The 21,738-nt window shown below is 39.8% G+C and overlaps 1 protein-coding gene across 2 annotated transcripts in view; it reads right to left on the minus strand.

The window, feature by feature from the left end:
• TPGS2 (tubulin polyglutamylase complex subunit 2) overlaps positions 1-21,738 on the minus strand; it is a 56,168-nt gene that overhangs the window by 16,369 nt on the left and 18,061 nt on the right. Inside the window, exon 3 of one of the 2 annotated variants that reach the window (XM_036822922.1) lies at positions 5,564-5,620. The exons of the other annotated variant lie outside the window; for it this stretch is intronic. Within the exon in view, the coding sequence (XP_036678817.1) occupies positions 5,564-5,620 (57 nt within the window). The remainder of the gene's footprint in view (positions 1-5,563; positions 5,621-21,738) is intronic. 2 annotated transcript variants of the gene reach the window in all.

A 21,738-nucleotide genomic window follows, 5' to 3' on the forward strand; every position in this document is an offset into this window, starting at 1 on the left:
ATACATGAACAAAGTGAGAATTTCAACAAAAAGAAAATATAAGAAAGTACTAAACAGAAATCACAGACGTGAAGGATACAATAACTGAGCTGAAAAATTCAATAAAGGGGTCCAACAGCAGACTAGATGAAGTGAAAGGATCAGTGAACTAGAAGACAGTGTATTGGAATTCATTCAATCAGACCAGCTAAAAGAAAAAAGAATAAGAGTGAATAGAGTTTAAAGGACTTATGGGACAACATCAAGCAGATCAATATTCACATTTATAGGGGTGTCAGAAGAAGAGAGAGAGAAAGGGGCAGAAAGCTTATTTGAAGAAATAATGGCTGAAAACTTCCCTAACCTGGGGAAAGAAACAGACTACCTGGAAATAAATCCAGGAATCCCAGAGAGTTCCAAAAACGAAGAATCCAAAGAGACATTATAACTAAATTGTCAAAAGTTAAAGGAGAAAATCTTAAAAGGAGCAAGAGAAAAACAACTTGTTATGTACAAGGGAACCCCCATAAGACTATCAGCAAATTTTTAGGTAGAAACTTGGCAGGCCAGAAGAGGGTGGCACAATATATTCAATGTGCTGAAAGAAAAAAAAAAACAACCTGCCAACCAGGAATACTCTACCTGGAAAAGCTGTCCTTCAGAATTTAAGGAGAAATAAAGTTTTCCAGATAAGCAAAAGTTGAAGGAGCTCATCACCACTAGACCAGCCTTACAACAAATGTTAAAGGGACTTCCTTAAGGTGAAACAAAAGGGTGCTAATTGGTAACAGGAAAAAATATGAAAATATAAATCTCACAGGCAAAAGTAAATGTATAGTTAAATTCAGAATAATCTAATGTCATGGTGGTGGGTCAATCACTTATAGATATAGCATGAAGATTAAAAGACAGAGTAAAGTAATTATAGTAAAAGTAGTAAAATACACTATATTTTAGTAGTAAAAATAACTATAACTACCATAATTTGTTAACGGATACACAAGATAAAAAAATGTAAATTGTGACACCTTTTAAAATGTGTGGCGGGGAGAGCAAAAATGTAAAGCTTTAAAATGCATTCAAACAAGCTGTTATCAGCTTAAAATAGACTGTTACATTTAAATATAAGCCTCATGGTGATCACAGAGCAAAAACCCATAACAGACACAGAAAAGATAAAGAAAAAGGAGTCTAAGCACAGCATTACCAAAAATCATCAAATCACAAAGGAAGCAAGAGAAGAAGAAAGAAACAGAAGAATTACAAAATAGCTAGAAATCAATGAACAAAATGGCAGTAAGTCCATACCTATCAACAATAACTTTAAATGTAAATGAACTAAATTTTCCAATCAAAAAACAAAGAGTGACTGAATGGATAAGAAATGAGGCCAAACTATGTTGTCTACAAGAGATTCACTTCAGATGTAATAACACATAGACTAAAAGTGAAGGGATGGAAAGATATTCCATGTAAATGGAACCAAAGAAAGCTGGGAGAGTTATACAAGACAAAATAGACTTTAAGACAAGACTCTAACAAGAGACAAAGAAGGGCATTATATAATGATAAAGGGGTTAATCCAACAAGATGATATAATATTTATAAATATTTATGCATCCAACACAGATGCACCTAAATATATAAAACAAATATTAGTAGACGTAAAGGGAGAAAAAGACAGTAATACAATGAAGCAATGGACTTAAGTGACATGTTAGACCAGATGGACTTAACAGACATTTACAGAACACTCCACCGAAAATCAGCAGAATACACACTCTGCTCAGGTGTACATGGAATATTCTCCAGAATAGATCATAGGTTAGGCCACAAAATAAGTATTAACAAAATTAAGAAAACTGAAATCATATCAAACATCTTTTCTGTGCACAACGGTATGAAACTAGAATCAATTACAGGAAAATTCACAAATACGTGGAGAGTAAACAACATGCTACTGAACAACCAATGGGTCAAAGAAGAACTCAAAAGAGAAATGAAAAAATATCTTGAGACAAATAAAAAATAGAAATACAATATACCAAAACTTATGGAATGCTGCAAAAGCAGTTCTGGAGGGGAATTCATAGCAATAAGTGCCTGTATCAGGAAATAGGAAAGTTCTCAAGTAAACAACCTAACTTTACACTTCAAGGAACCAGAGAAAAAGAACAAACTAGGACCAAAATTAGTACAAGGAGGGCTATAACAAAGATCAGAGCAGAGATAAATGAAATAGAGGCTAAAAAGATAACAGAAAAGATCAATGAAACTAAGAGCTGATATTTTTTAAAAACTATAAACAGACAAACCTTTAGCAAGACTCACCAAGAAAAAAAGAACTGAAAAAATTTAGACATCAAAGAGGAGACATTACAACTGATACCACAGAAAGACAAAGGACTGTGAGATTATGATGAACATCATACACCAACAAATTGGACAACCTAGAAGAAATAGATGAATTCCAAGGAATATACAACTTGTCATGGCTGAATCATGAAGAAATAGAAAATCTGAACAGACCAATTACTAGTAAGGAGATTGAATCAGTTATCAAAACCTCCCAAAAAACAAAATTATAGAAACAGATAGCTTCCCTGGTGAATTCTGCCAAATATTAAAGAAGAAATAACACTAAACACCTTTTCAAACTAGTCTAAAACACAGAAAAAAGGAACACTCCCAAACTCCTTTTATGAGGCCAGCATTACCCTGGTATAACCAGACAAGGACACTCCAAGAAAAGAAAATTACAGGCTAATATCCTTGATCAACATAGATACAAAAATTCTCAACAAAATATTACCAAACTGAATTCAACAATACATTAAAAGGATCATATACCATGTGGAAGTCTTTCCAGGGATGAATGGATGGTTCAACATCTGCAAATAAATCAATATGATATATCCGTAACAAGATGAAGGATAAAAATCATATGATCATCCCAATACATGCAGAAAAAGCATTTCACAAAATTCAACATCCATTCATGATAAAAAAAAACCTCTCAACAATTAGGTATAGAGGGAACATAACTCAACATAATAAAGGCCATATAATTAGCCCATGGGTAACATCATATTGAAGGGTTAAAAGCTGAAAAGCGGTTCCTCAAAGATAAGGAAGATAAGGATGCCCACTCTTGCTAATTTTATTCAACACAGTATTGGAAGTCCTAAGCAGAGCAATTAGGCAATAAAGAGAAATAAAAGGCATCCAAATCAGAAAAGAAGAAGTAAAATGATCACTATTTGCAGATGACATGGTATTACATAGAGAAAATTGTGAAGACTCCGCCAAAAATCTTTTAGAACTAATAAACGAATTCAGTAAAGTTGCAGGATACAAAATCAATATAAAAAAATCTATTGCTTTTCTAGGCAAGAATAACCAACTATCAGAAAGAGAAATTAAGAAAATGATCCCATTTATAATTGCATCAAAAAGAATAAAATACCTAGGAATAAGTTTCACCAAGGAGGTGAAAAATCTGTACACTGAAAACTATAAGATATTGATGGAAAAAAATTGAAGAAAATACAACTAAATGGAAAGATATTCCATGTTCATGGGTTGGAAGAATTAATATTGTTATGTCCATACTACCCAAAGCAAACTACAGATTCAATACAATCCCTATCAAACTTCCAATGGCATTTTTCTCAGAAATAGAACAATCATAAAATTTGTAGGGAACCACAAAAGACCTCAAATAGCCAAAACAGTCTTGAGAAAGAAGAACAAAGCTGGGGGAATCACTCTCCCTGATTTCAAACTGGAGTAGAAAGGGAGAGTAATCAAAACAGTGTATTGGCATAAAAACAGACACATAGATCAACAGAACAGAACAGAGACCCAGAAATAAACCCACACATACATGGTCAATTAATTTATGACAAAGGAGTCAAAAATACACAATGGGGAAAGAACAGTCTCTTCAATAAATGGTGGGGGGAAAACTGGACAACCACATGCCAAATGAAACTGGACCACTATCTTACACCATATACAAAAATCAACTCAAAATCGAGTAAAGACTTGAATGTTAGACTTGAAATCATAAAATTTCTAGAAGAAAACATAGGGACAAGCTCCTTGACATTGGTCTTGACAATAATGTTTTGGATTTGACACCAAAAACAAAGGCAACAAAAGCAAAAGTAAACAAGTGGGACTATATCAAACTAAAAAGCTTCTGCACAGCAAAGTAAACCATCAACAAAATGAAAAGACAACCTAGATAACAGGAGAAAATATTCACAATGTTCACTGATTGTGAAAATTCACTGATAAGAGGTTAATATCCAAAATATATAAAGAGCTTATACAACTCAATAGGAAAAAATGAAACAACCTGATTAAAAAATGGACAGATGAAGTGAACAGACATTTCTCCAAAGAAGTCATGAACAAATGGCCAATTGTATGAAATTGGTAAATGAAATTGGTAAATGAAAAGATGCTCAACATCATTAATCATCAGGGGAATACAAATGAAAACCACAGTGAGATATCACTGCACACCTGTTAGAACGGCTATTATCAAAAGAGACAACAAATTAACAAGTGTCGGTGAGGATGTGGAGAAAAGGGTGCATTCGCTAGAGGAATGTAAATTCGTGCAGCCACTATGGAAAACAGTATGGAGGTTCCTGAAAAATTAAAAATATAACTACTATATGATCCAGCAATTCCACTCCTAGGTATTTATATGAAGGAAATAAAATCACTATCTTGAAAAGATATCTGCACCACTATGTTCACTGCAGCATTATTTACAATAGCCTAGATGTGGAAACAAGCTAAGTGTCCATCGATGGATGAATGGATAAAATATGGTGTGTGTGTGTGTGTGTGTGTGTGTATATATATATATATATATATATATATATATATATACATACATATATGTATATATATGTATGTATATATATATATATATATATATATATATATATATACACACACACACACACACAACAGAATATTATTCATCCATAAAAAAGGAAATCCTGCCATTTGTGGCAACATGTATGAACCTTGAGGGCATTATGCTAAGTGAAGTAAGTCAGAGAAAGACAAATACTATATAACCTCACTAATATGTGGAATCTAAAAGAAAACTGAACTCATAAATACAGAGACTAGATTGGTGGTTGCCAGAGGTGGGGGGTGCGGGTGAGTGAAATGGGTGAAGGGGGTCAAAAGGTACACACTTGCAGTTATAAGATAAACTAGTCTTGGGGATGTGATGTACAACAAGGTGATGACAGTTTACAATACTGTACTGTATATTTCAATGTTGCTAAGAGAGTAAATCTTTAAAGTTACTCATCACAAGAAAAAAAATCTGTAACTCTTGCGATGGGTGTTAATTACACCTGTCATTTCACAACATATGTGTGTGTGTGTGTATATATATATGTACACACACATATATATCACATCATTATTTTGTAGACATAAAACTAATAAAATGTTATATGTCAAGTATATTGCAATAAAAATTAAACAACAAAAAACTCTATTAGAGAGACAGAGCAGAGCCCCCAGTTTGATCGCTTTTTTGCCTCACCTGATAAGGCAGAGTAGGCGGGTGTTCTGCTGTGGTAATTTCCTTCTGGAGAGCTAGCTGGAGGAAGGGGATCAAGGGAACAAGAGGAAGAGACCTAGAGGAACGTGGTGTGAGAGGAGATCCTACACAAAGTTTTTATGATGCTGGAGCAAAGCAATCACGTCTATAAATTTCAGACCCATGCTCATAAATTATTTCCTGAAACAAATTATTGGCTCAATGAGAACATCTTAAAGGTAAAAAGTATATACTTCTAGAGCATTTAATGCAATGAACCTAACAGTTCTGAAAGTTCTTAGAAAGTAAAGAAGCACAATAGGATATAAACAAATATTTCATATGAACAACAAATCATCCAAACTGGTGTGGAAAGAACAAAGGAACAGCTTTGATTCCTTTTAGGAGGTACTAGGAGCACGCATTAAATTCTAAGTAACTCACATCTGTGCACATGTCTGGCCAGTCTTCTCTAGCCAATCAAATCACTGAGTACAGAAGGATGAGTTCTCCAATTACTTTTCTGACTTCTTATCATGTCTTATGTTTATATAGGCGGAGGGGCAATTTCCAGACTTTTTGATTATTGGACCCTTTTGAGATGTGCTACTGAACACTGCTTATATCAAGTTTGCTTTAGATCATAGTGTCAGTCAATTTCAGGTACCCAATTTGTGAGGAAGTTGAGTGTAGCAGTACGATCTGAATTTATTTCCCATTTCTGCCACTAGCTGAGTGACCTTGAGTGTCAAACTCTGTGAATCCAAGTTCAAGAATAATCTCTAAGATTTAGTCTACAAAACACTGGAGGTGGGAGGAGGTGGAAGCCTGGGAGGAAGAGAGATTAGGTAATCAGGGTAATTATTATGGTTTTAGGGCATAGCATCTTCAAGAACTATATGTGAGAAGCAAGCTTCAAGCTTGCAGGTAATTGTAAGCAGTGTTTTTATATTGTTAAATATACAATAGTTGTCATTTTAATGAAACAGGTTTTTCATTTTCTTGATCTAAGAACTAAAATATGCATTCTGATCTTCTTTTGTTTTTTCTCTCTTCACCATCTAGTTCTCAATTTCAGAGATGAGTAACATAAAGAACTCTCTGACTCCTTGGGCTAAACATTTATTTTCCTGCTCAGTAAGTTATTTGCAGTTTAGGGCTTTCTCCTAATGCCTCCAAGTATGGCACATTCTCTGTGCTTTCCGAGAGAAAAAGTGTGTACACAGAATGCCCTTCTCCCATCCCTGGGACCCTAGCCCAGGAAGCCTATAGTTATCAGTGTTCTGACAAAGTTCTTGCTCCCTCTGTCATCCCCAAAGGCCAGCATCCAATGTGAGATTTTGGTCACTAGTGCCATCTAGTGGTAGAGACAAGGAAACTACTGTCTGTAAGTCTTTCTTAAGCCAGATTCCGTGAGATCCGAGCCGAGATGGGCTGGTAGCATCGTTCACCTTTAAGTTAGGCTGGAGAGTTTCAATAGTAGTGATTATAACATTTATTACAGTATTGATTTCACTCAAGAAAGAAATTTTAGTAATATTTTATACTGGTATTTTAAAAATTATTTGAAATTCATAAAAATAGAAAAAAAACAGTGAAATAAAATATTTAATACAATTCAAACAATAACATAAACATGCAAAATGTCAAGTAAACCAAGTTCGTAAAAAAACATTAAACCTGCATTGTCATTTTCATATAAATCACTGTGGCCCCATCTGTGCTGCCTCCTTGCTGTAGACCTTACCACCTGACAGCCTGCATGGTGGGGCTTCCTTCTGAGCGAGGCTTTCAGGGCACCACTTTCAGGTGTACCCTGGCCAGTAACTCAGAGTTGCTGCCATTTTAATTTCTCTCCTGCCCAGTGTGGGAAGAGACTGCTCTTCTGTGGGGAGTAACCTGCCCACTTCAGAGGGCTTCTCTTGCCAGATTCAGGCTCAGTCTCTATTTTGAGGGGATGAAAAAGAAGGGGGAGGAAGAAGACTGGCAGAAAGCAAATGGAAGTCGGGGTGTAAGGATTAGAGAGAGGATCTGGGAGAAAGTCAAGAAGGGAGAGTAACACTGCTGACCAGTGTTTGAAATAACAGTGGCATCAACATGGTACTGCAATCTCCCTGTACCCCAGTGATGATTCTGTCACATAACTCCCAACTTTTGATTTTTTCCCTCCTCCTGAGGAGGCTATTTACAATAGTCTCTTTAAGCTATGCTAGGAAGAGTCCACCACAAGCTGTGTTACTGCTTCATCAGCTGGACCGTAGAGCCACTCTGACGTTTTAGGAGTCGTCAGCTTGATTCCCAGAGAGCCTTCCTGAGCACTGCCTGAGCCTTGAGGGAAGGGTTAAGGGCCGTCCACAGCCTCCTGCTCACCTGCTGTACTTCTGAGAATCCTGTGGCCCACTGTCCCCTCGCTTTCAGAGGCCACTTCACCAGGGAAGGGGGCTGGTGGGGAGATGCAGGATCAGGTTGGCAAAGAGGCCAGGGGCCAGAGCATGGAAATTAATGTTTCTGTAGGTGCTTATCCACAGTGGACAGGCTCTCCATGAGTCCATTTGCAACAACAGCAGAGGAAGGGTTGCCCAGAATGCCCATCGATGAGGAGCACTAAAATCTAACCGGAAACGTGAGGCAGTGAGGACACCTGCATCTACTGAAACTCTTCTCAGGGAGGATGTCCCATGCAATGGAGGAAAACCGGGATGGGCTGTGGAGGGACGGGGTGAGATCCTCAGGAGAAGTCTCAAGTATATTCTCAAACTCTTTCCTAAGGAGAGGGGGAAGCCCTGGTTAACTGGAACCTCTGGTCTTGGTGGGTCAGGTATAAAAGTTTGGGGACAGAGCTGAGTTGCCTAAGACACAGAGGAGAGGTCCTTTCTAAGTCCTTTCTCCACGTAACCATCAGTCTCCCTCTAAAAATGCATGATAAAAAAGAATATAAATACTGGCCTGTCTGGGGCACCGCATGTCTCGGTGAAACTCTGTATAAGGCAGACATCAGCCAAGACAACCTTCCGAACAGCAATGCCCCCAGGCGTAACTAGTCCTTAGGATCTTACAGACTGGGACATTAGTGGGGAAGCCTTTGCACCTGCGGTCGCCTTGCTCCAGAGATGGTGGCTGTGGCGGCCTCACTCTCGGGACTCAACTAAGAACTGCTTATGGAAAAGAAGCTGGGTGTCCTTGGGTAAGTTCTACACTCTTTCCCACCTTTGTGTTTTACCTAATTCACTCATTCATTCAACATTTATTCATGTCTGTTGTGGAATAAATACTGTGCTGGGCACTAGAAACAGAAAGGAATGAGGCAAGGTGCAGAGATGACTGTGGCAGACACATGGGTTGCATATTCAAATCCACCTTCTTCTACTTCCTCCTTGACAGAACCCTCATTTTGTTTGAGATGGTCATGTGCCCGGCTGAATACTTGTCTTCAGAACCTCCTCTGTAACTAGTGCTGGACATTAAAATGTAAACCCAAGTCCAATGACAGGGTTTCTAGGAAACTATCACTTCCCGATTAAAACGTGACAGGTGTAGCTGGCAACATCCCATACCTTTTCCCTGCCTTGAGCTTGGAGGTGACAGGTGGGGCCTTAGTGGTCGTTTGGCCACCATAAAGGAAAAGACCAAAAGAATTACAGAGATAATGGCTGAACACTGTCAGGGCCAATGAACAATTTACAACTGCTTACCTCAGATCTTGCTATGTAAGAAAAGTTAACTATCGTTTGTTTACGCTATTTTTAGTTTAATATTATACCTCTTTGAGCCAAACATATTCCTACTTGATCCAGAGACAAATGTGTAACAGAGGAGTGTTGTGGATCTGTAGAGGCAGAGATAACTAGGAAGGAACAGTCAGAAGGCAGGGCAAGAATCAGGGAGGGTGGAGCTACAGAATCCAAGGAAGGAGATAGCTAGGTATAGGAGGGTGGTTAACAGCAAGAAATGCAGGAAAGATGTCAAGCCAGAAGATGGCTTTAACAATGAAGAGGCCCCTGGTGATTTTTGACACAGCGGTGTCTACGGAATGGTGGTGGAGAAACAGAGGATGCAAAAGGGTGAAGTGACTGGGAAGTGAAGGAAGGGGACAGTAATTTACACCAGGGGTCTCTGCCCTGCCACCTGGTTTTGTAAATAATGTTTAATCTGAACCCAGTCACACCCATGCATTTTAGTACTATCCATGGTTGCTTTTGGTGCTACAATGGCCGATGAGTAGTTGAGATACAGACTGTACAGCCCACAGAGCCAAAAATATTTACTATGTGGTCCTTTAAAGAAATCATCTGCTGACCCCTGATTTAGACCATTTTTCTACGTGCTTGGCTGTGCAAAGCAACAAATGGCCAAGCAGCCAGAGGGAGAGACATAAGGTTGAAAGTTTTGTTTTTGTCTTTAATTTTAAAGAGATGGGGAAGACCCTCTAGGGCAGTTGCCGGTGCAGAGGGAGGAAGTGAGGCACTGGAGAGAGGGGGCTTACCTGTCACAGAAGAGCTACTGGGGCAGAGTGAGAGCACAGTGTGAGGGGCTCCACAGTGAAAGGATGCTGTAGGCTGCTCTCTCCCACCAGGGGTGCTTAGAATAAATTCATAGCAGGGGCATGTGAGGGACACATTTGCAAGAAGGTTCAGAACCCACTCTCTTCTCTGCAGACTGTAGAAAAAGTGAGGCTAAAAAGAGAGGGGATATTCTGCCAAATTGTTTGGTCTCTTGGGCCATAGTTTCACCACCAGTAAATTGAATTTTTATCTGGGGATTGAAAAGTCTAACCAATCAAGAATTGTACAGCACTCCGCAACTATGAAATGTCACTGAAATGTTTAATAACAGAACGCTCCTGACCCCAGGATGCTGTGAGGATTAAGAGGCAGATGCTTTCACAGTGATGAAAAGCTTTGCGTAGACATTACGTCTTACTAACTACCATCATTACAAAAGGCAGGTAGCAGGCACAGTGAACATGAATCATGTAAGGGCACAAAACCAGGCAGTTTGAAACTGCCTTTTATTAAAATAAAAAGAGGTTGTTCATTTTTTTTCTCTAACCTTAGGAGACTGCAGCAGGTATATAGTCATTTAGATTTTAGTTTCAACCTTTTCTTCTGCATTTGCAACAAAGAATCACGAAATATTGGAAGTGGATGAGTCCTTCAATAACACTAATGTCAAGGGCTCCAATCAAGATGGCAGAGTAGAAGGATGTGGAACTCACCTCCTCCCACAAATACATCAAAAATGCATCTACAAATGGAGCAATTCTCACAGAACACCTACTGAACACTAACAGAAGACCTCAAACCCCTTAAAGGACATGAAAGATCCCCATGTAACCGGGTAGAACGAAAGAAAGAAAAAAAGAAAAGACAAAAGGAAGCAGGATGGGACCTGTGCCGGGGGGCAGTGGGGAGAGAGGATAATGAGGAAAGGTTCCTGCACCCTGGGAAGCCACTTCACCAGTGGGGAGATCAGCTGGGACAGAGGGGAGCTTCAGAGGCTCAGAGGAGAACGCAACAACCAGCTTGTAGCAGGCAGAACTGAGAGAGACTTGCACAGACAGTCCGCGCCACTGCCCTGTATGCCCCAGCCTGGGACACATCTGCTGGTATGGGTGGGGCTGGGTGCTGGAACTCAGGGTTTAGAGAACAGACCTGGGGAAAGGACTGTTGTTGGCTGCGTGGAGACAGCCTGAAGGGGGTGGAGTGTGGCATAGCTGGAACGGGGGTGTTCGTGGAAAAAGCCTGGGCCTTCCACAGAAGCGGAGCGCCATTGTTAAGTGGTGCATGAAGGGAGGGGCGGGGCTGCCATTACAGCCTCCTTCTCCATGTGCCGGCCCCGCCTCCGCGGGCTCTGTGAGAGCATGCCCCAGCTGCTGCCTGGGGGCTCCTGCCTCCGAGGGCTCTGGCGTCCCAGCTGCCGCCTCGGGGGCACTGGGAGCAGATGCCAGCGGGTTGCCCACTCACAGCGGTGGGGCTGAAACAATAGCTGAGCCCCAGGGGCCATGCAACTTAGGGTGTAGCGTTGAAATCTCACCCCGAGGTTGTGCGAGCCACAGATTTACACCTCCGCCACTGGCTCTGTAAATTTAGTGCCTGCAGGACATCCGAGTAGATAGCAGGTGTGCCTACAGCTGGGATGGCTCTGGCTTAGCAGCTGTGGGCTTTGTGGGCACGTGCATGGGGGGGCTGGGCTGGGCCAGGGTCTGAGCTGCCTCCATAGCTCCCACAGCGGGTCCAAATGTGTGACTAATGAGGTCCTGGGACCTGACTTTGGTGGATCTGCACTGGTGGCCTTGTGAAAACAATGTCTGAGGGACACCAAGGTTGAGATGGGATTCCCAGGGTTGAGACAGCATTCCCAAGGTTGAGACGGGCCGAAGGCAGTGCCAACAGCAGTGTACTTTGTGAGCCCGCACAACAGGTGACAGGTGATACAACAAAGCACACTCACTGGTGAACAGCTCTGGCAGAGGAATAATTAGTGGCTCCTCTCCCAATGGGAGCGCTCCAATCCCACCTATCTCACGCTGCAGCTCATAAATGCAGCTCAGAAACGGATCTGGGGGCTTCTACTCCAACAACTAGGGAACAGACCCAGCCCCTGACAGGGCAGTGACAACCACAGAGCAAAGAGGAGGCCCCACTCAATATCCAGTGCAGGCTCTGGTCACCATAACACCAGTCACTCCTCCTATCAAGGGGATAATGGCCAGCACATACTGAGGAAAGAGGCGGCAGACAACCACACTAAGAACAGCCCTCGCACCAAAAAATATTATGCCCACACAGGCTATAGAGGGATACTCCCACATAAAAATAGCCCTCCAAGACCACAGTAGATAATTGTTTCTTCTAATAAACTCATAGAGCAAGAGAAATATAAGTAAAATGAAGCAGAAGAACCACTCCCAATTAAAAGATCAAGAGAATTCCCCTGAAAGAACAATGAAACAGACCTCTTCAGTCTAATAGACACTGAGTTCAAAAAGGAGATAATAAAAATACTGAAGGAATTAAGAAGGACTATTGATAGAAATGCATATTACTATAAAAAGGAACTACTGTAGAAACTATAAGGAGGAGCCAAGAAAAATTAGAAAATTCATTTGCCAAGATGAAAGCTGAGCTAAAGGTAATGAATAGCAGAATGAATAATGTGGAAGAATGAATAAGTGATTTGGAAGATAGAATAATGGAAATCACCCAATTAGAACAGCAGACAGAAAACTAAATGAAAAAAAATGAAAGCAATATAAGACACCTATGGGATAATATAAAGCATGCCAATCTACAAATAATAGGGATCCCAGAGGATAAGAAAGAGAAAAGGGGATTGAAAATGTACTTGAAGAATTATGGCTGAAAACTTCCCAAGCCTAAAGAAGGAAACAGATATCCAGGTAAAGGAAGCACAGACAGTCCCACAAAAGGTAAACGCAAACAGACCTACACCAAGACATATTATAATAAAAATGACAAAAGTTAAAGATAGAGAGGATTCTAAAGGCAGCAAGAGGAAAACAAAAAGTTAATTTCAAGGGAACCCCCATAAGGCTATCAGCTGATTTCTCTACAGAAAGGTTGCAGGCCAGAAGGGAGTAGCAAGATATATTCAAAGTCCTGAACAGGAAAAAACTGCAACCTAGGATGCTCTACCCAGCAAGATTATCATTAGAATAGAAGGAGAGATAAAGACAAGCAAAAGTAAAAGAATACAGCAATGCTAAACCTACCCTAAAGGAAATATTGAAAGGTCTTCTCTAAATAGAAAATAAGTAAGAATCTACAGGAAAGAGTAAATCACTTAAATAACCCAGTACACTGATTAAAACAAAAAATCAAAAAACTTCTGTGAAAGTGATAACCACAATGAACAGCAAAAGAATTAAAATGAAGATGTAAAAGAGGATCAAAATCATAAAATGTGGGGGAGAAGAGTAATAAAATGTAGATTTTTTTTTTTTTCCTAGAATGTGTTTGAGCCTATATGACTACCAGTCTAAGGCAGGTAGAGGGACTTCCCTGGTGGTGCAGTGGTTAAGAATCCACCTGCCAATGCAGGGGACATGGTTTTGATCCCTGGTCCAGGAAGATCCCACATACCATAGAGCAACTAAGCCCACTTGCCACAACTACTGAGCCTGTGCTCTAGAGCCCATGAGCCACAACTACTGAGCCTGCGAGCCACAACTACTGAGCCCACACGCCTTGAGCTCGTGCTCCACAACAAGAGAAACCACCGCAATGAGAAGCCTGCGCACCTCGATGAAGAGTACCCCCCCTCGCCACAACTAGAGAAAGCTCGTGTGCAGCAACGAAGACCCAACGCAGCCAAAATAAATGAATAAATAATTAATTTAAATAGATTAAAAAAAATAAGGCAAGTAGATATAGGAAGTGGTTAACATACTTGAAAACAGGGTAATCACAAAGCAAAAACATGCAATGGATTAAAAAAAACCAAAAAAAAAGAGAACATGAGTATAATACAAAAGAAATTCATGAAACCACACACAAAAGGAAAAACAAAAAGAAAGGGACAAAGAAGAAATATAAAAGCAAAGGGAAAATAAAGTTTAAAATGGCAATAAATACGTATCTATCAATAATTACCTTAAATGTCAATAGACTAAATGCTCCAGTCAAAAGACACAGAGTGGTATATTGGATAAAAAAAAACAAAAGCCTACATTATTCTGCCTACAAGAGACCCACTTTAGGACAAAGGACACACAAAAATTGAAGTGAGGGGGTAGAAAAAGATATTTCACGCAAACAAATGACAAGAAAGCAGGGTTGCACTACTCACATCAGACAAAATAGACTTTAGAACAAAGCCTATAAGGAAAGATAAAGTAGGACAGTATATAATTATAAAAGGATCAATACAAGGAGAGGATATTATACTTGTCAACATATATACACCTAATATAGGAACACCCAAATACATAAAAAATTACTAACAGACATAAAGCGAGAAATTGATGGGAATACACTCACATCAATGGACAGACCTTTGAGACAGAAAATCAACAAGGTAACAGAGATCTTAAATGATACAATAGCACAGTTAGACTTAATTGATATTTTCAGGACATTATATCCAAAAAAAAGCAGAATACACATTCTTTTCAAGTGCACAAGGAACATTCTCTAGGATTGACCACACACTAGGGCACAAAACAAACCTCAACAAATTTAAGAGTATAGAAACTATTTCAAGCATCTTTTCTGACCACAACAGCATGAAACTAGAAATCAACACAGAAAAAGAAATGAGAAAAAAAAAAAAACAATTACATGGAGACTAAACAACATGCTATTTAAAAACCAATGGGTCAATGACTAATTTAAAGAAGAAATTAAAAAATACCTTGAGGCAAATGACAATGAAAACACAACTATACAAAATCTATGGGATGCAGCAAAAGCAGTTCTTAGAGTGAATTTCATAGCAACACAGGCCTTTAAGAAACAAGAAAAGTCTCAAATAAACAACCTAACCCACACCTAAAAGAATTAGAAAAAGAAGAACAAAACAAAACCTAAAGTCAGCAGAAGGAAGGAGCTAATAAAGTTCAGAGAGGAAATAAATAGAGTCTAAAAAACAATAGAAAAAAAACTCAATAAAAACCAAGAGCTGGTTCTCCGAAAGGGCAAACAAAATTGACATATCTCTGGCCAGGCTCACCAAGAAGAAAAGAGAGAAGACTCAAATAAACAAAATAAGAAATGAAGGAGGAGAAATCACTACTGATACCTCAGAAATACAAAAAACTATAAGCAAACAATTATATATCAATTATATGAACAATTATACGTCAACAAATTCGACAACCTAGAAGAAATGGACAACTGTCTAGAAACATACAGCCCACCAAAACTGAATCAAGAAGAAATAGATAACTTGAACAGACTGATGATTAGAAGTGAAACAGAATCTGTAATAAAAAAAAAAAAAAACCTCCCTACAAAAGTCCAGGGCCAGATGGCTTCACAGGCAAATTCTACCAAACATACAAGGAAGAACTTATACTGATCCTTCTCAAATTCTTCCAAAAGATTGAAGAGGCAGGAACACTCCCGAAGACATTCTAGGAAGTCACCATGACCCTGATATCAAAACCAGACAAAGACACTACAAAAAAAGAAAATTACAGGCCAATATCTTTGATGAATATAGATGCAAAAATTATCAACGAAATATCAGCAAACCCAATCCAACAACACATAAAAAAGATCATACACCACAACCAAATTGGATCCATCCCAGGGTCGCAAGGATGGTTCCAGCAAACACAAATCAATCAATGTGATTTGCGTGTGTTGAACCACATGATACACCACATAACAAAAGACAAAAACCACATGATCATCTCAATAGATGAAGAAAAAGCATTTGATAAAATTCAACATCCATTTATGATAAAAACTCTTACCAAAGTGGGTAGAGAACATATTTCAACATAATACAGTAAGTCCCCGACATACAAACCTTCAAGTTGCAAACTTTCAAAGATGCAAACATGCATTTGCATGTCCAATCACATAAATTAGTTCTATCTGAGGAGGCACTGTTAGTTTTTGAGGCAAGGGACCCAAACACAGCATGGTACACGAAGGCTGCAGCAGCCATTCAGAATGCAATCCAGTGCTACTGGGCCATCCATGACGAGAAAAAAAGAGGTACTATCCAGACATCACTGGATCATTTTTTCAAGAAGGTGGATAGAATTGAATCCAGCAAAAAGCCAGAACCTATGCCATCAACATCAGGTGTGAGTGAATTTGCAGCTTGCCCTCATCTCCTATTGCTGATGATCCTTCAGCTCTACCATCTCCCACCTCCTTTTCCTCCTCCAGTCAGTAACTCTTCTTGCCTGTTCACTCGATGCCAGCCCCGTATGCCAGCTGTTGTACCGTACTACTTTACTTTTCAAGGTACTGTAAGATTAAAAATGTTTTCTTTATTTTTTGTGTTTGTTTTTTATGTATGTATTATTTGTGTGAAAAGTATTATAAACCTGTTATAGTACAGTACTATATAGCTGATTGTGTTAGTTGGGTACCTAGGCTAACTTTGTTGAACTTATGAACAAATTGGACTTATGAATTCGCTCTTGGAATGGAACTCGTTCATATGTAGGGGACTTACTGTAAAAGCTATTTACGACAAACCCACAGCCAATATAATACTCAATGGTGAAAAGCCGAAAGCTTTCCTGCTAAATTCTGGAATAAGACAAGGATGCTGACTCTCACCACTTCTCTTCAACATAGTATTGGAAGTCCTAGCCACAGCAATCAGACAAGAAAAAGAAATAAAAGGTATTCAGATTGGTAGGGAAGAGGTAAAAGTGTCATTATATGCAGATGACATGATACTATACATAGAAAACCCTAAAGACTCCACATAAAAACTACTGGAACTGATAAACGAATTCAGCAAGGTAGCAGGATACAAGATTAACATACAGGAATCAGTTGCATTTCTTTACACTAACAATGAAGTATCAGAAAGGGAATGTAAACAGTCCCTTTTAAAATTGCATCCAAAAAAAAAAAAAAAAGGAATAAACCTCACCAAGGAGGTGAAAAACTTATATGCTGAGAACTACAAAACACTAGTAAAGGAAATTGAAGATGATTCAAAGAAATGAAAAGATATCCCATGCTCTTGGATTAGAAGAATTAATATTGTTAAAATGGCCATACCACCCAAAGCAATCTACAGATTCAATGTGATCCCCATCAAATTACCCATGACAGGGCCTCCCTGGTGGCGCAGTGGTTGAGAGTCTGCCTGCCGGTGCAGGGGACACGGGTTCGAGCCCTGGTCTGGGTGGATCCCACATGCCGCGGAGCGACTCAGCCCGTGAGCCACGATTGCTGAGCCTGCGCGTCTGGAGCCTGTGCTCGGCAGTGAGAGGCCGGGAGAGTGAGAGGCCCGCGCACCGCAATGAGGAGTGGCCCCCGCTCGCCGCAACTAGAGAAGGCCCTCGCACAGAAACGAAGACCCAACACAGCTATACATACATACATAAATAAAAAGAATGTAAGAAGACAAGAATATCATTTAAAAAAAAAAAATTAAAAAAAAAAATTACCCATGACATTTTTCACAGAACTGGAACAAATAATCCTAAAATTTATATAGAACCGTAAAAGACCCATAATTGCCAAAGCAATCCTAAGGAAAAAGAACAAAGCAGGAGGCATAACCCTCCCAGACTTCAGACAATACTACAAAGCTATAGCAATCAAAACAGCATGGGACTGGCACAAAAACAGACATATGGATCAATGGAACAGAATAGAGAGCCCAGAGATAAACCCACACACCTATAGACAATTAATCTTCAACAAAAGAGGCAAGAATATATAATGGAGTAAAGACAGTTTCTTCAGCAAGTGGTGTTGGAAAAGTGGGACAGCCAGCCACATGTAAATCAATGATTTTAGAACATACCCTCACACCATACATAAAAATAAACTCAAAATGGCTTAAAGACTTAAAAACATAAGACATGACACCACAAAACTCCTAGAAGAGAATATAGGCAAAACATTCTCTGACATAAATCGTACCAATGTTTTCTTAGGTCAGTCTCCCAAAACAATAGAAATAAAAGCAAAAATAAATAAATGGAACCTAATCAAACTTAAAAGCTTTTGCACAGCAAAGGAAACCATAAACAGAATGAAAAGGCAACCTATGGACTGGGAGAAAATATTTGCAAATAATGTGACTGACAGGCCTTAATTTCCAAAATATACAAACAGCTCATACAACTCAAAAACAAAAAAACAAACAACCCAATCGAAAAACGGCCAGAAGACATAAATAGACATTTCTCCAAAGAAGACATACAGATGGCCAATAGGCACATGAAAAGCTGCTCAACATCACTAATTATTAGAGAAATGCAAATCAAAACTACAATGAGGTACCACCTCACACTGGTCAGAATGGCCATCATCAAAAAGTCTCCAGGGCTTCCCTGGTGGTGCAGTGGTTAAGAATCCGCCTGCCAATGCAGGGGACAGGGGTTCAAACCCTGTTCTGGGAAGATCTCACATGCCGCGGAGCAACTAAGCCCGTGCGCCACAACTACTGAGCCTGTGCTCTAGAGCCCATGAGCCATAACTACTGAGCCTGCGTACCACAACTACTGAAGCCCACGCGCCTAGAGCCCGTGCTCCACAACAAGACAAACCATCTCAATGAGAAGCCCACGCACCGCAACGAAGAGAAGCCCCCACTCGCCACAACTAGAGAAAGCCAGCGTGCAGCGACAAAGACCCAATGCAACCAAAAATTAAAAAAAAAAAAAAAGTCTACAAATAATAAATGTTGGAGAGGGGGGTGGAGAAAAGAGAACCCTCTTACACTGCTGGTGGGAATGTAAATTGGTGCAGCCATTATGGAAAACAGTATGGAGGTTCCTCAAAAAATTAAAAATTGAGTTGCCATATGATCCAGCAATCCCACTTCTGGGCATATACCCAGAAAAAAATATAATTCAAAAAATACATGCACCCGTATGTTTATAGCAGCACTATTTACAATAGCCAAGACATGGAAACAACCTAAATGTCCATTGACAGATGAATGGATAAAGAAGATGTGGTGTGTATGTGTGTCTATATATATATATATATATAGAGAGAGAGAGAGAGAGAGAGAGAGAGACACACACACATACATACACACAGTGGAATATTACTTGGCTATAAATAATGAAATAATGCCATTTGCAGCAATGTGGATGGACCTAGAGATTATCATATCAGTCAGAAAAAGAAAGACAAATACCATATGGTATCACTTATATGTGGAATCTAAAATATGATACAAATGAACATATCTATGAAACAGAAACAGCCTCACAGACATAGAGAACAGATTGCCAAGGGGGGAGGCAAGGGGGGAGAGAAGGACTGGGAGTTTGGGATTAGCAGATGCAAACTAGTGTATCTAGGATGGATAAATAACAAGGTCCTACTGTACAGCACAGGGAGCTATATTCAATATCCTGTTATAAACCATAATGGAAAAGAATACATATGTATAACTGAGTCACTTTGCTGTAGAGCAGAAATTAACACAACATTGTAAATCAACTATACTTCAATAAAATTTAAAAAGAATAACACTAATGTCAAACCACTTATTTTATGGATGATGAACAGGGGACACAGAGAAGTTATGATATTTAGCCAAGGGCCTGAGCTGGCACAAGACTCCTACTCTAGGCTGTTTTCCTCACATCAGTGCCTCCATAGCCTTACTATTATCTTATCTCAATGGGCTTCCCAGAGGGCAGGGCAGAGGCAGTGGGCCTCTTCTTGGAAGGAAAAAATATTATCTGGCTATACAGATGCAGCTGTAGACAGCAGGTTTACCACATGATGGCTGTGCTCTGGCTGGGCCGTCTCCAAGAACACAGTTCTCAAGGGTCAGTCCCCTAGAGAAGAGACTTACCAGCTCCTTGGGACCCTCCTGCTCCTCTGGTACAGGTACTTCTGGGAGCAGGCACGAGTCAGAGGAGCCCTGCCTAGCTTGCTCCTGTGGAAATGTGCTCTTCAGTTAACCCTCGGGTGAAGAAGTGGGGTGGGTAAGTTTCAGACCAAAACTTCTGCTCTCCATTGCTTAAGCGACAAAACGGCACATAGTATATTGCCCCTAGTTTGAATGTAAAAAAAAAAACATACAAAAACATGTTCTTAAGGTTTATGGGGTTATGAGCCCCTTTCAGAATCTGAAGATCTTTCCACAGAAAAATGTACATACTTCATAAATTAACACATATTTCAAGGAGTCCATGGACCACTTTCCATCCACGGGCTCTTAGGGGGCTTCCTGGACCACTACCCATTACCCACCCTCCACCCACAGCTAAAATTACACTAACAGTGGTTACCTCCTAAGTGGTAAGATCCTAGAGGACTTTTCATTTTTAAAAATCATTTTTTGTATTTTCCAAATTTTCTATGGTCACCATTTTTTTTGTTTAGTATAATCAGAAAAAGTGTTATATAAAAACATAAAAGTACCCATCCAAAACTCCTATCGTCTGTGTTCATATGTTAGCTTTCAAGCACCTCATAGCCCTTCATAAAGCTCAGACATGCCAACTGCTCAAGTGAATTTTTACGTTACTGATCCTAATACTGTTTGTACTGATACTTCAGATATGGCATATTTTACTGTACTTAGGTCTGAGATATCCAAATCTATGTATCTTATTATTGTAGGTGCTTTCACAAAACTTCCCCCAACTGAATATGTCTGAAGAAAATGTTCCATTGGCTATCTCGGTTAGTTAAAAATCTCTTTCTCTCGTGCGTGCCCTTTAATTCTTTCAGACTGCTGATGACTATTTACTCAGCTCTACAACTGTATTCTCCTCAATGTCAGTCTAAGCTAAATGGGAACCCAAAAAAGTTGTCTTGTCCAGGAGGCAGATTAGATCCCAATGACACCGGATGTAGACTCTAGCCCTGAAAAGCAGACATGGAAGGCATACTTCCAATGAATAAGCTACAATATCATAAGTAAAACTGGAACAAATGGGTGAAGTCATCTTAGAGAATTCTGGGGAATATCTGGTATAAGACACAGGAAGAATATGCCTCAGAAATTATCTCAATAAATAAGTGACATAATATGACACAGCCTTAATGGCGTTCCACCCCAGACAATGCATTCCTGTCCTCTCATTCTCCCATCCAGGTCTATGACTGGGTTTCTAAGCCAGGAGTCTCCTCTTCAACAGACAGAAACACCTCAGAATCTTATTCTTAAAAAGAGTCCCGAGGCAGTTCTCCCTAAAGGGCTGACTTCAGCCTGTTAAGGATCAGGAGGGATGTAATCAACAATGTCAACAGGCCAGGCTGGCATAGCCACAGCTGCACCAGGACTGATCAGCCAGTAAGAGTTTAACAGATAGACGTTGCTCTGGAATTCCATTTCCTCTTATGCGCTGTGAGTGAAAATGCGAGTGGGAGTTGAGTGAGCCCATGATAAACGTTGAGCTGCTGCTGAGCCCAGGTCATGGAGAGAAACCTTGATTACCAGTTACTGAGATTCCAGTGAAGCTGCTACTGGCTCAGCCCTGGGAGAGTGAGCGCTCTTGGCAGGGACTGAACATGTCCACATACCTGTGGGCTGCTTGG

This window comes from Balaenoptera musculus, chromosome 14, assembly GCF_009873245.2.
Source record: "Balaenoptera musculus isolate JJ_BM4_2016_0621 chromosome 14, mBalMus1.pri.v3, whole genome shotgun sequence".
NCBI classification, from domain to species: Eukaryota; Metazoa; Chordata; class Mammalia; order Artiodactyla; family Balaenopteridae; genus Balaenoptera; species Balaenoptera musculus.